We start from the raw sequence: 14,141 nt of genomic DNA on the forward strand, positions 1-14,141 counted from the left end.
AGCAACTACTGACCCTTGTCTCCACCATCACAAACCTGACGGGCAGATAGGGGGTGTGGGTCATAGTTCATGTTATTATTAACAGTCGTCCATCCATTTAGCCAACATGGTCTTTTCATAGGCTACAGCTTCTCTTGTGTGACAAAAAATAATGTTCAAATGAAACCCACAGTTTGTCAATGTTTTAGTGTTTTAAAGTGGAGTGAGTAATACTGGGCTTAGCATGACTCATATTGCCTATAAGATAATGGCTGACATTTGTAGTGCTAAAGTCTTCTGCAAAGTGCCAGAAAATGACAATAAACCTCGGCATGATTTCATTCAAAATTCTTCTTCAACAACGTGAATTATGTGGAGGCAACTGTTTATGCACTGCTCAGTTTACTGAACTCCAGTTAAATAATGATGTATTGCTCAGTGTTCTGAACTCAAGTAAAATAATTGCCTACTCATACCAGATATTGTTGAAGAATGTTTCAAATTAAATCGCACTGCAAGATTATAATGAGGTTTACGGTACTTTTTGCACATTGCTTTTGCACTACCAAAATGTTGCCCAATGTGTTATGTTAATGGAAATATAATATATAGTATAATATGGTTATGTAACAGTTAATGAAAGTTATGATGGGCCCTTACTACTCTTTTATATCCTTCATGGGCTGCTCTTATCACAAACAGTTTTGTGGTGATGAATTTTAAGCATAAAACGTTTCATACATGTGTTCTGTATCTATAATTAGATGACATTTGCAGTTATTTGTGGATTTCACCGACCAAAAGACTGTCAAGAGTAGCTCAGCCATCAGAAGTAAACAAGTGGTTTTTGACATTCTCTTTTATATCATTGCTTTTCTCCCCTTGTCCATCTTTCCTCGCCTTCTACCCATCCCTTTCTCACACACACACACACACACACACACACACACACACACACACACACACACACACACACACACACACACACACACACACACACACACACACACACACACACACACACACACACACACACACACACACACACACACACACACACACACACACACACACACACACACACACACACACACAGGGATCAGGCCTGAGTGCTGCTGCATGGAGAGCTCAGGCAGCTTGGTGAAGGAGTTGGTTCAAGCTGCCATTAGCATCAGAATGGCAACATATTCCTGCCGTGAGTCAACATTAGTTCATTTCAGAATCGAGGGGTTGAAAGGCAGGCCAAAAAACCTTAGCTCTCTCCTCTGGAAAAGTGTTCTGGGTCCTAACAGTGGCTGCACCGTGCTTGCGTGTGTGGTCCATCCTCATTGTGGAGTGAATTAACTACACCTGTTCTGTATCTCTTTGGTGGCTCACAAACAGGTCTCTTTTCCAGCAAAAGTACACAGCAAATGTCACTCTCCCCTGTGTAAGATTTGCATTGTCTTCACATACAAATGGCTATCACATGTTGTGTCAATACTGTAAGGACACAATTACATCTGATGAAGATGATTAAACAGCAGACTATAAAATGGGGAGAATTGGCAACCAAGAGTAGTACGGTGTTCTTTGTACATACATGTATATTTTAATATTTTAACTATTTATTAGTTTAACATTTTATACCAGGGTCATCACATTGGATCTGTGTGTGAGTGAGAGAGAGAGGGGTGTGTCTCTGCACTACACTGTCCAATCCACCAGACCTCCAGCTGGGTCCACTGGGGAGAGGAGTCCCATGGTCTGGCCTCCATATGCTAGCGCTCTGGACCCAGGCTGTCGGTGTTAGCCCCAGCACATGGAGGGCAGTCGGGGGTAAGCGGGGGGCTGCCTCCCTACCAGTATTGTGCGGAGGGGACGGGAGCTGATCGGAGCCCAGCAGGAGAGGAGAGGCCTTTTCTAAAGAGTGAGCCAAATGAAGCTCTCTTTCTCACACCCTGCTTTCTCTCTCCCTCCACATCTCTCTCTCTCTCTCTCTCTCTCTCACGCTGCTTTCTCTCTCCCTCCACATTTCTCCCTCTCTCTTTCTTATTCACCCACACCACCTCCCCTCTTTCTTCTCTGGGCTGGCAGATTGATACACTCGCTAAAATGTGATTTTTGTTCCAGTGTTCTCTGTGAATTGACTTTTCTGAAACCGAACCGACCATTCCTCTTTCCCACTAACCTATTCTCGGCTAAATTCAATCGAGCCACACTGCGCTGTTTTTCAATCATTTTGTACACATTCAAGTCGCTCGCGAGAGGATGTAAGGAAGGGACCAGACAAATCTCTTTGGTCTTTCTATACACAATGCCTCTCATTTTGAATTCCCACATGTATTGCTGATCACCAGTCTGAATGGTCCTGATTAAGTGTTGTTTTTGTGGTCTCCGCACATGAATTCCAAAGCCCGAGGGAGACATTTTCCCTTTTGTCTTTGACATCAAAGTTATTTGGGACGGAGTGTTTCTCAGCGACTGAGGAATCATGAGGTCATCAAGTCTAATGTGTGTTTACCAACCGCCACCCAACCAATCTTGGACTATGAAGCTATGGAATCACCATGCGGCATTACATGCATTCTTCAAGTGTTGGTGTGTTTTTGTGGTGGTACTGATTCCCATAGAGATACGATATAATTCATAATTCAATGGAGATTCCTGAATTTGTTTATATCAAAAACAGAGATATTCTCCCTTTTTTGGGTTTGGTTAAAGAGGAGACCTTAATATATTAGTCATGTCTGCTACTCAGTTCCATAACTGGTGTGGATTGGCCTGGGTTTTAAAGCTCCAATTGTCAATGGACCCAGTCCAGTACAGGACAGACCATAAATAGCCTGTGGAGAGTCATTCCTTTAATGAAATAGTAGAGGATACTGCTGAGTACAAATATACTGTGTGGATTAACAGAGCTATCACAGGGAGTTTGTTCTATGTAAGACTGCCCAGCAACTCACGTCTTATTTCAAGTTTGTTGTACACATGGTATGCACCATCCAACAAAATGCTTACGTGCAGGTCCCTTCTCGACAATGCAACAACAATAAGAAATAAGAAAAGATTAGAATACAAACATAAAGTAAATGGCTCAGTAGAATAGAATAAACATTTTAACAAGAGTATAATTCAGGAAGGCACAATGTATTGTACAATATTTACACAGAGACAGGAGGATTGGGAGGCAAGTGTTTAAATTGTGCAGTATTAGCAATAGTAAATAAGAATGTGGTAGCAGAAATTGTGATGTGTGTGTGTGTGAGTGAGTGAGTGAGTGAGTGAGTGAGTGCATGTGTGCTAAGTTGCAGAGAATCAGAGCAGGTGGTCAGTCCAGTTCAAGTGTTCAGCAGTCTGATGGCTTGTAGATAGAAACTGTCTCTGAGCCTGTTGGTATGAGACCTCATGCCCCGTCTTCCCGACGGTAAGGGAGTGAACAGCTTGTGGCTGGGGTGTGTGGTTCATGATGATGCTGCGGGACTGTACACTGTACATATAACAGAGTGAATAGTTGATAAACAAAGAGAAGATTGATATATAGATGAAAAATATGTACTACATTTACAGTATTTGTGTATTCTGGTAGGCAACCTAGTGTTACACATTTTTAGGTATACAATATCATATAGCATTGACTCCAGCAAGGTTATGGTGATTTTGTATATTATTAAAAATTGCGTGTTAATGTTATACTATTATTTTCTATTATACTATAGATTATTAAACTGCTAAAAATGTGACTATAAAAGTTGTCAGAATTATACAACGAGGTGTAGCTGTGCTGTACCTCAACTGTAGCTGCTAATATCATCATCGTCATAATGTAAATACAGTTTTAACAATAACTTACACTACCGTTCAAAAGTTTGGGGTCACTTAGAAATGTCCTTGTTTTAGAAAGGGATATATTTTTGTCCATTAAAATAACATCAAATTGATCAGAAATACATTGTAGACAATGTTAATTTTGTAAATGACTATTGTAGCTGGAAACTCGTACAACACTGTGTACTTCTCCATTCACAGAACAGCACAAACGGGCTCTAACCAGAATAGAAAAAGGAGTGGGAGGCCCCGGTGCACAACTGAGCAAGAGGGCAGTACATTAGATTGTCTATTTTGAGAAACAGACGCCTCACAAGTCTTCAACTGGCAGCTTCATTAAATAGTACCCGCGGGTCTCCAGGGTGGAGCAGTGGTCTAGGGCACTGCATCGCAGCGCTAGCTGTGCCACCAGAGACTCTGAGTTCGCTCCCAGGCTCTGTCGCAGCCGGCCGTGACCGGGAGGTCTGTGGGGCGACGCACAATTGGCCTAGCGTCGTCGGGGCTAGGGAGGGCTTGGCCGGTAGGGATATGTCTCATTGCGCACCAGCAACTCCTGTGGCGGGCCGGGCGCAGTGCATGCACCAAGGTCGGAACTCTGCATGGTGTTTCCTCCGGCACATTGGTGCAGCTGGCTTCCGGGTTGGATGGGCGCTGTGTTAAGAAGCAGTGCGGCTTGGTTGGGTTGTGTTTCGGAGGACGCACGGCTTTCGACCTTCGTCTCTCTCGAGCCCGTACAGGAGTTGTAGTGCTGAGACAAGATAGTAATTACTAACAATTGGATACCACAAAATTGGGGAGAAAAGGGGGTAAAAAATCAAATAAAATAAAAATAATACCCGCAAAACACCAGTCTCAACGTCAACAGTGAAGAGGCAACTCCGGGATGCTGGCCTTCTAGGCAGAGTTCCTCTGTCCAGTGTATGTGTTCTTTTGCCCATCTTAATCTTTTCTTTTCATTGGCCAGTCTGAGATATGGATTTTTCTTTGTAACTCTGCCTAGAAGGCCAGCATCCCGGAGTCGCCTCTTCACTGTTGACGTTGAGACTGGTGTTTTGCTCCAGATAATCAACTAGATTGACCTCAAACCTCATTGTTTGTAGACATGTTATTATTAATTGTGTGAGCCAAACTTGCACATTATGGAAATTAAACGAATATCAAACTGTGTAAAATGACTGAATGGCCAGGGGTGGAATTGGTGATGTAAAAAGTGCTGATTTAGTAGCTAAATTCCTGGTGATTTTCCAGACTGATGTTTTTCTAACTATATTGAGTACATGTTGGCTGAAATAACACCACTATAAAATAGACATTTGTATCCGTAATTTATATTTGACTATGACAGTGATGGTATGGTACTATGGAATTATTGGCACAATTTTAAACAAGAATTTACTGTTTTTCATAAACCCAGCTGTTGAATGGAGAGTTATTATCTCAGAGGTTTTGACCATCTGATCATTTATCACTCCAGTGTTAATCTTCAAAATTGCAAAATTGCTAAATCTGCCAAATTGTAATTATTCGCCTACCTCCTCATGCCTTTTGCACACAATGTATATAGACTCCCCTTTTTTTCTACTGTGTAATTGACTTGTTAATTGTTTACTCCATGTGTAACTCTGTGTTGTCTGTTCACACTGCTATGCTTTATCTTGGCCAGGTCGCAGTTGCAAATGAGAACTTGTTCTCAACTAGCCTACCTGGTTAAATAAAGGTGAAATAAAAAATAAAAAAATTAATTGATTTTCAAGTCTGCTCTGACCATGTTCCTCTGCTGCCCTCTACTGTTATTGTTCTGAACTACAAGTAGAGTGACACAAAGGGATTTATCTCAATTCATTGATACCTTGCACCCTATCTCCTCTCGCCTCTTTCTCAACTGTATTGTAGGAGTGAAGACTACTTACCGACACAACACAAATGCATTTTCAGCCTTTTTTTTGCACCATATCTTTTGCTTTATCCACTAGGTGGCGGAGGAGGGTCATGCATTTGTGCATTTGTACCAGGGCATTCTTCTTTTGCGTCACAGCCGTTTAGAGGTATTACATCCAGTGCTGGCTGGTGGGCAGAGATCTCGGCGGGAATGGACTTCAAACGGTGATGAGTTTCAATTACAATCAGCCCGCCTCCCCCCACAAGAGTCCTCTGATTGCATCGTCATGTGTGCTGGGACTGGACGCCAAACCATCCCTTTTTTTCATTATTTCAGTCCAAATACTAATAAATAACTCATATATAGCATGGTTTATCCAGGAGAGTATCATCCCAGTATCATACCCAAAACATTATTCCCTTTGTAAGAGCTGGTAAATTACAATCTATACAATGTGCCACTGGAGTAGTACAGGATCACGCTGTACAGAACAGAATCAGTTTAACTTCTTTATTAATCACTCGTGAATAAATACTACATAATGTCCTCTGACATAGGCACAAGAGATACCAAACACAGAAAAGTTCACAGGTCCACAATTCAGATCTTTAGCCAGCTGGTGTCAGCAGTATAACTGCTATATGAGGAGAATGAATGAATGAATAGTTATTATTGTTCTTCATAATAATTAAATGAATTGTTCTTCATCAAAAATGAAATTATTTCCACAGCTCACCAGTACATTTGAAGAGTTGTTATAACATTGTATTTTTTGTGTTTAATTAAATTATAATTTAATTTGAAACTAATTTGAGACATGCCCAAATTATGTAGATTAAAGTTGCAGTCTGTGATTGGTACATCCATTTTTTGATTTTTAAATTAATTATATATAGTAATTGATTATTGAAGAATATAACTAAATGCCTCATGAGCTTAGTTCAACTGTTGTACCTAATCAGAACCCCCAAATCTTGTTTAACTCCATTGGTTGTAAACAATGTAATTGTAATTTAATACTAGAGGGCCATACTTTCGAACCTCAAAATGGGCATCAGCCAATTAAAATCGTTGAGGTACTTGCACATGATAGAACCCTACACTGTATGTGGTCCCATCAGATAACCTGGAACATGTTAGCCCTATGGTCCCATCAAATAACCTGGCACACGTTAGCCCTATGGTCCCATCAGATAACCTGGCACACGTTAGCCCTATGGTCCCATCAAATAACCTGGCACACGTTAGCCCTATGGTCCCATCAACTAACCTGGCACACGTTAGCCCTATGGTCCCATCAGATAACCTGGCACACGTTAGCCCTATGGTCCCATCAAATAACCTGGCACACGTTAGCCCTATGGTCCCATCAAATACGTTAGTAACCCTATGCTAACTTCACCAGCTGACAGTGACTAGTTCCTGTACCAAATTCTGTATCATCTTATTTACAAAGATCTTAGACTTTGTAGCCACCAATCAATGGTATTTCTTAAAACAGGTCAACTTGGCCACCAGAAGGATATTTTAAACCTCCAAATTCAAGGTTTACTTTTGTTCCACTAGATCTGTAAAGTGTAGTGTCCCACTCAATATGGCATGATGCATCCTTGACAAGGCAGGCTACTAGCTACTAAATTTAAAAAAGCACGTTTTCACATATGACAAAATCCCATGTTTTAGCCTATCACACACGTTCATGTGTTTTCACAGCAATAAAGATGTAGGAGGATTATATAACATGTAAATGTTAAAGGGCAGAGCTACTGCTTTCCAGACATCCCGCTATGCCCTCCGACAAACCATCAAACAGGCAAAGCGTCAATACAGGACTAAGATTGCATCCTACTACACCGGGTCCGACGCTGGCCAGAAGTGGCAGGGCTTGCAAACTACTACAGACTACAAAGGGAAGCACAGCCGCGAGCTGCCCAGTGACACGAGCCTACCAGACAAGCTAAATCACTTCTATGCTTGCCTCGAAGCAAGCAACACAGAAGCATGCATGAAAGCATCAGATGTTCTGGACGACTGTGTGATCACTCCCTCCTTAGCCAATGTGAGTAAGGCCTTCAAACAGGTCAACATTTACAAGGCTGCAGGGCCAGATGGATTACCAGGATGTGTACTCCAAGCATGCGCTGACCAACTGGCAAGTGTCTTCACTGACATTTTCAACCTGCCCTGACAGAGTCTGTAATACCAACATGTTTCAAGCAGACCACCATAGCCCCTGTGCCCAAGAACACCAAGGTAACCTGCTTAAATGACTACCGACCTGTAGCACTCACGTCTGTAGCAATGAAGTGCTTTGAAAGGCTGGTTATGGCTCACATCAAAACCATTATCCCAGAAACCCTAGACCCACTCCAATTTGCATACTGCCCTAACAGATCCACAGATGATGCAATCTCTATTGCACTCCACACTGCCCTTTCCCTACTGGACAAAAGAAACACCAACATGAGAATGCTATTCATTGACTACAGCCCCTTAAACCACACGAGTGGTGCTTTATCGGTATGCTTAGGGTCATTGTCCTGCTGGAAGGTGAATCTCCATCCTAGTATCAAATCTCTGGAAGGCGGAAACAGGTTTCCCTCAAGAATTTCCCTGTATTTAGCGCCATCCATCATTCTTTAAATTCTGACCAGTTTCCCAGTCCCTGCCGATGAAACACATCCCCACAGCATGATGCTGCCACCACATGGCTTCACTGCAGGGATGGTGTTCTCAGGGTGATGAGAGGTGTTGGGTTTACGCCAGACATAGCGTTTTCCTTGATGGCCATAAAGCTCAATCTGACCAGAGTACCTTCTTCCACATGTTTGGGGAGTCTCCCACATGCCTTTTGGCGAACAACAAACATGTTTGCTTTTTTTTCTTTCAGTCACTCTTCCGTAAAGCCCAGCTCTGTTGGGTGTATGGCTTAAAGTGGTCCTATGGACAGAAACTTCAATCTCCGCTGTGGAGCTTTGCAGCTCCTTCAGCGTTATCTTTGGTCTCTTTGTTGCCTCTCGGATTAAAGCTTGCTTGGTGGTGTCCCTTGCTTAGTGGTGTTTCAGACTCTGGGGCCTTTCAGAACAGGTGTATATATAATGAGATCATGTGACAGATCATGTGACACTTAGATTGCACACAGGTGGACTTAGTTTAACTAATGATGTGACCTCTGAAGGTAATTGGCAGCAGTCTTCTTTGACTATTTCGTGGGTTATTGTCTATGTCTAGTTGCATGTGTATACACATTTATAGTATAGTGTCACGTTTGTTTTGTTGTATAGTTTGTTAAGTGTTCTTCGTCTTCATTAAAGTATGTATTCATCTTACGCTGCGCCTTGGTCTCCTCCGTACAACGAACGTGACAGAGGAGCTGTAGCTTACTTGGGGTGGCAGGTAGCCTAGTGGTTAGAGTGTTGGACTAGTAACCGAAAGGTTGCAAGATTGAATCCCCTAGCTGACAAGGTAAATCTGTCATTCTACCCCTGAACAAGGCAGTTAACCCACTATATCTAGGCCGTCATTGAAAATAAGAATTTGTTCTTAACTGACTTGCCTGGTAAAATAGAGTATAAGGGTGATGGACTAAAGCCTATTGACCAGTGTGTATGACTGTGCACATCATCAATACTGGGTGCAGACTTTCTAAATACTGGAGAACATTTCATTCAGATGAACTTTATCCTGAATTGTTTCTTATCGTTAAATCAACTGTGTCATAGGAGTCTGTATAGTGCAACGGTGGCAGCAAAGAGAACAAATGGATCATGTGTGTAAACTATTGTTTTTGGAGAAGCCAATGAGCAGGACTACAACTTCAATGATATTACTCCGAAGTACAACATATTTTATAAACAAAAAGCAAATCTCAATGTGAAAACCTCCTTCCAAAGAGGTACTATCATATCGTGAGAGTATAAGTACAACATTATTTTATTGTAGACGTGAACACATTTACATACATGCAATGTACAGACAAATACACACAGTTAAGCATGGTACATGATTGTCAACAACTTAACTGAATTTTACAGTAAATAATGCCGCAAACCTCTGCATAACTTTGTCCTTTTTGGAATTTGACCCAGAAATGTCCTCTTATACAGGGTAAACTAGAAAATGTGTACCAGTGTCTGGTAACTCTTGAGTACCTTTTGAGAGTCGACCACATAACATGAAGTATAGCAGAGTCAACCCCATAACAAAAAGTATAGAAGAGTCAACCCAGTCACATAAAGTGTAGCAGTGTCAACCCCGTAGCGTGAAGTGTAGCAGCGTCAACCCCGTAGCGTGAAGTGTAGCAGCGTCAACCCCGTAGCGTGAAGTGTAGCAGCTTCAACCCCGTAGCGTGAAGTGTAGCAGCGTCAACCCCGTAGCGTGAAGTGTAGCAGCGTCAACCCTGTAGCGTGAAGTGTAGCAGAGTCAACCCCGTAGCGTGAAGTGTAGCAGCTTCAACCCCGTAGCGTGAAGTGTAGCAGCGTCAACCCCGTAGCGTGAAGTGTAGCAGCGTCAACCCCGTAGCGTGAAGTGTAGCAGAGTCAACCCCGTAGCGTGAAGTGTCAAAACCCGCGTGAAGTGTAGCGCGTCAACCCCGTAGCGTGAAGTGTAGCAGCTTCAACCCCGTGAAGCGTGAAGTGTAAGTGTAGCAGCGTCAACCCCGTGGCGTGAAGTGTAGCAGCGTCAACCCTGTAGCGTGAAGTGTAGCAGAGTCAACCCGTGGCGTGAAGTGTAGCAGTGTCAGCGTGAAGTGTAGCAGAGTCCCCCCGTAGCGTGAAGTGTAGCAGCGTCAACCCCGTCAAGTGTAGCAGCGTCCCCCGTAGCGTGAAGTGTAGCAGCGTCAACCCCAGTCAACCCCGCGTGAAGTGTAGCAGAGTCAACCCCATAGCGTGAAGTGTAGCAGCGTCAACCCCGTAGCGTGAAGTGTAGCAGCGTCAACCCTGTAGCGTGAAGTGTAGCAGAGTCAACCCCGTAGCGTGAAGTGTAGCAGCGTCAACCCCCGTAGTGTGAAGTGTAGCAGCGTCAACCCCGTAGCGTGAAGTGTAGCAGCTTCAACCCCGTAGCGTGAAGTGTAGCAGCGTCAACCCCGTAGCGTGAAGTGTAGCAGCGTCAAAACCCCGTAGCGTGAAGTGTAGCAGCGTCAACCCCGTAGCGTGAAGTGTAGCAGCGTCAACCCTGTAGCGTGAAGTGTAGCAGAGTCAATCCAGTAGCGTGAAGTGTAGCAGTGTCAACCCCGTAGTGTGAAGTGTAGCAGCGTCAACCCCGTAGCGTGAAGTGTAGCAGCGTCAACCCTGTAGCGTGAAGTGTAGCAGAGTCAACCCCGTAGCGTGAAGTGTAGCAGTGTCCATCCCATAGCGTGAAGTGTAGCAGAGTCAACCCCGTAGCGTGAAGTGTAGCAGCGTCAACCCCGTAGCGTGAAGTGTAGCAGCGTCAACCCCGTAGCATAAAGTGTAACAGTGGCAACCCCATAGCGTGAGGTGTAGCAGCGTCAACCCCGTAGCATGAAGTGTAGCAGCGTCAACCCCGCAGTGTGAAGTGTAGCAGCGTCAATCCCGTAGCGTGAAGTGTAGCAGCGTCAATCCCGTAGCGTGAAGTGTAGCAGCGTCAATCCCGTAGCGTGAAGTGTAGCAGCGTCAATCCCGTAGCGTGAAGTGTAGCAGCGTCAATCCCGTAGCGTGAAGTGTAGCAGTGTCAACCCCGTAGTGTGAAGTGTAGCAGCGTCAACCCCGTAGCGTGAAGTGTAGCAGAGTCAACCCGGTAGCGTGAAGTGTAACAGAGTTAACCCCGTAGCGTGAAGTGCAGCAGAGTCAACCCTGTAACGTGAAGAGTAGGAGAGTCAACCTCGTCAAGCAAAATGTAGCAGAGTCAACCCCGTAGCGTGAAGTGTAGAATAATCAATCCTATGACGTCAAGTGTAGTGTGTTATGTGAACTCCATTGTTTCATCAATGTCTGCGATTAGACAACTCCATAAATGGCATCTACCAGTTCATAGGTCCCGGCGCTGACACCAATAGAATGTCTCGGTGCAAATTATCTGTTGACACCTACTGGTATTTAGTTCATCAAGTCCATGCCATTGCACTCCCATCTCTGTATAAACAGTTTATTGTTTTGAGTGTGTCAGTTCAATTTCGAACTCGGTGGCCTCTAGAGGTGACCAGTAAGCCCCAGCTGGGGGTCAGTCAGTAGGGGGTGCTATACTGGAACAGGAGTGTGTGAGTGCTTATTTTCTTGGTTTCTGTTGGGACTGCTGTGGAGACGTGAGGACCCTCCTGCAGACGAGAAGACAGAAAGAGAAGAAAGAGCGTTCTTTTCTTTAGACTGAATTCTTATGAAACTGCTTTCACTATCATTTTAAAAATGTCATCTTTTATGTTCTTTTCTTCATTTACAGTAGTGGAAAAAGTACCCAATTGTCATACTTGAGTAAAAGTAAAGATACCTAAGGATCGTACCTTTTTTTCCAATTTTCGCCTAAAATGACATGCCTAAAATCTAACTCCCTGTAGCTCAGGACCTGAAGCAAGGATATTCAAATTATTGATACCATTTGAAAGGAAACACTTTAAAGTTAGTTGAAATGTGAAATTAATAGTAGGAGAATATAACACATTAGATCTGGTAAAAGATAATACAATGAAATAAACCCAGTTCCTACATTTGAATACAAAAATGTATTTTATCAATCAAAGGGATGCTACATTTTATCTCTGGGACCCTCAGTGTCACGGCTGTCGTTGAAGGAAGACCAAAGTGCAGCGTGGTAAGCGTACATTTTCCTTTTATTTAAAATGTCGCCAACAAACGAAGAAACAACCATGAAGCTTACAGGGCTATAGTGCCACTAACAAAAGTCAACTACCCACACTGAAAGGAGGGAAACAAGGGCTACGTAAGTATGATTCCCAATCAGAGACAACGATAGACAGCTGTCCCTGATTGAGAACCATACCCGGCCAAAACATAGAAATAAAGAAACATAGAAAACAAAACATAGAATTCCCACCCCACATCACACTCAGGATGACAAATCAGAGCAAAATTACTGAATGTAAGTACATTATTTACCTTCAGAGGTGAATGTATCAAACCAGTTGCCGTGATAAATGTTTTTTGTTGTTGTGCAGTCTCCTCAAACAATAGCATGATCTTTTTTTCACAGTAATAGCTACTGTAAATTGGACAGTGCAGTTAGATTAACACGAATTTAAGTTTTCTGCCCATATAAGACATGTCTATGTCCTGGAAAGTTTGCTGTTTCTTACAACTGTCATGCTAATCACATTAGTACACGTTAGCTTAACCGTCCTGGTATAGGGACACCTATCCTGTCGAGGTTATTAATAGGAAATGACTCAAGTAATAGTGAAAGTCACCCAGTAGAATGCTACTTGAGTAAAAGTCTAAAACTATTTGGTTTTAAATATATTTAAGTATCGAAAGTAAATGTATTTGCTAAAATATACTTAAGTATCAAAAGTAAAAGTATAAATAATTTAAAATGTCTTATATTGAGCAAACCACATTTTTTTTGAGGATGGCCAAGGGCTCAGACATAATCTACAAACGAAGCATGTGTTTAGTGAGTCTACCAGATCAGAGGCAATAGGGATGACCACTGATGTTCTCTTGATAAGTGTGTGAATTAGACAATTTTCCTGTACTGCTAAGCATTCAAAATGTAATGAGTATTTTGGGTGTCAGGGTAAATGTGTTGAGTAAAAAGTATATCATTTTCTTTAGGAATGTAGTGAAGTAAAAGTTGTCAAAAATACAGATACCCCCAAGAAGTATTTTCAAATATTTTTACTTAAGTACTTTACACTATCAAAATAAAGAAAGTCGCACACTCCATGTGTAATCTCCCAGCAATTTAGTGGGTATTTACCAATTAAATTGCTGGGAGATTACACATGGAGTGTGCGACTTTATTTTGATAGTTTATAGTTTATTTGCCAATAGTCAGCACCTCCAAACAAACTATTATACTGGGTGTTCGCCAGCTCATGTTTTTTTATCTACTTAAAAGTACTTTACACCACTGTTCATATATTGTATTGCCATCTGCTTGATTTTTATCTGAAATATCTCTGTGTGTTTTTGTATAGCGTGTGTTTTTGTATAGCGCCTTAATCAGTGGGATATTTATCCTAGTCATGCAGTTCTTAGTGTAGCATGTACTACAGTACCCATAATGCTCTGCCACATCTGTGCCTGCTCTGTCCTGTCACCTTATTAATACACGTACCTTCCTGACAGGTGGGTCCTATCCAGCCCTGTAGACAGGTGCAGCGGCCGTTCCGTGGATCACACCGTGCCCCGTTCCTACACTCACAGCTCTCAGAACAGTCCGGGCCGTAGTGGTTCACTGGACAATCTGGACACAACCCAGACAGGGAAACAAGAAGTGCGACAACACTTTTAAATTGTAGTGTTGTTTGGCATGTTTGAATCCTTACATTGACTTTAAGTCAAAC

The 14,141-nt window shown here is 42.7% G+C and overlaps 1 protein-coding gene across 1 annotated transcript in view; it reads right to left on the minus strand.

Moving 5' to 3' along the window:
• Positions 1-10,525: 10,525 nt before the first annotated feature.
• LOC115132117 (multiple epidermal growth factor-like domains protein 6) overlaps positions 10,526-14,141 on the minus strand; it is a 97,208-nt gene continuing 93,592 nt past the window's right edge. Inside the window, exons 33-34 of the mRNA XM_029664379.2 lie at positions 13,913-14,041; positions 10,526-11,936 (exon numbers count right to left, since the gene is read on the minus strand). Coding sequence (XP_029520239.2) covers positions 11,860-11,936; positions 13,913-14,041 — 206 coding nt within the window. The 3' untranslated portion in view covers positions 10,526-11,859. The remainder of the gene's footprint in view (positions 11,937-13,912; positions 14,042-14,141) is intronic.

The sequence above is a fragment of the Oncorhynchus nerka genome, linkage group LG7, assembly GCF_034236695.1.
Source record: "Oncorhynchus nerka isolate Pitt River linkage group LG7, Oner_Uvic_2.0, whole genome shotgun sequence".
NCBI lineage: Eukaryota > Metazoa > Chordata > Actinopteri > Salmoniformes > Salmonidae > Oncorhynchus > Oncorhynchus nerka.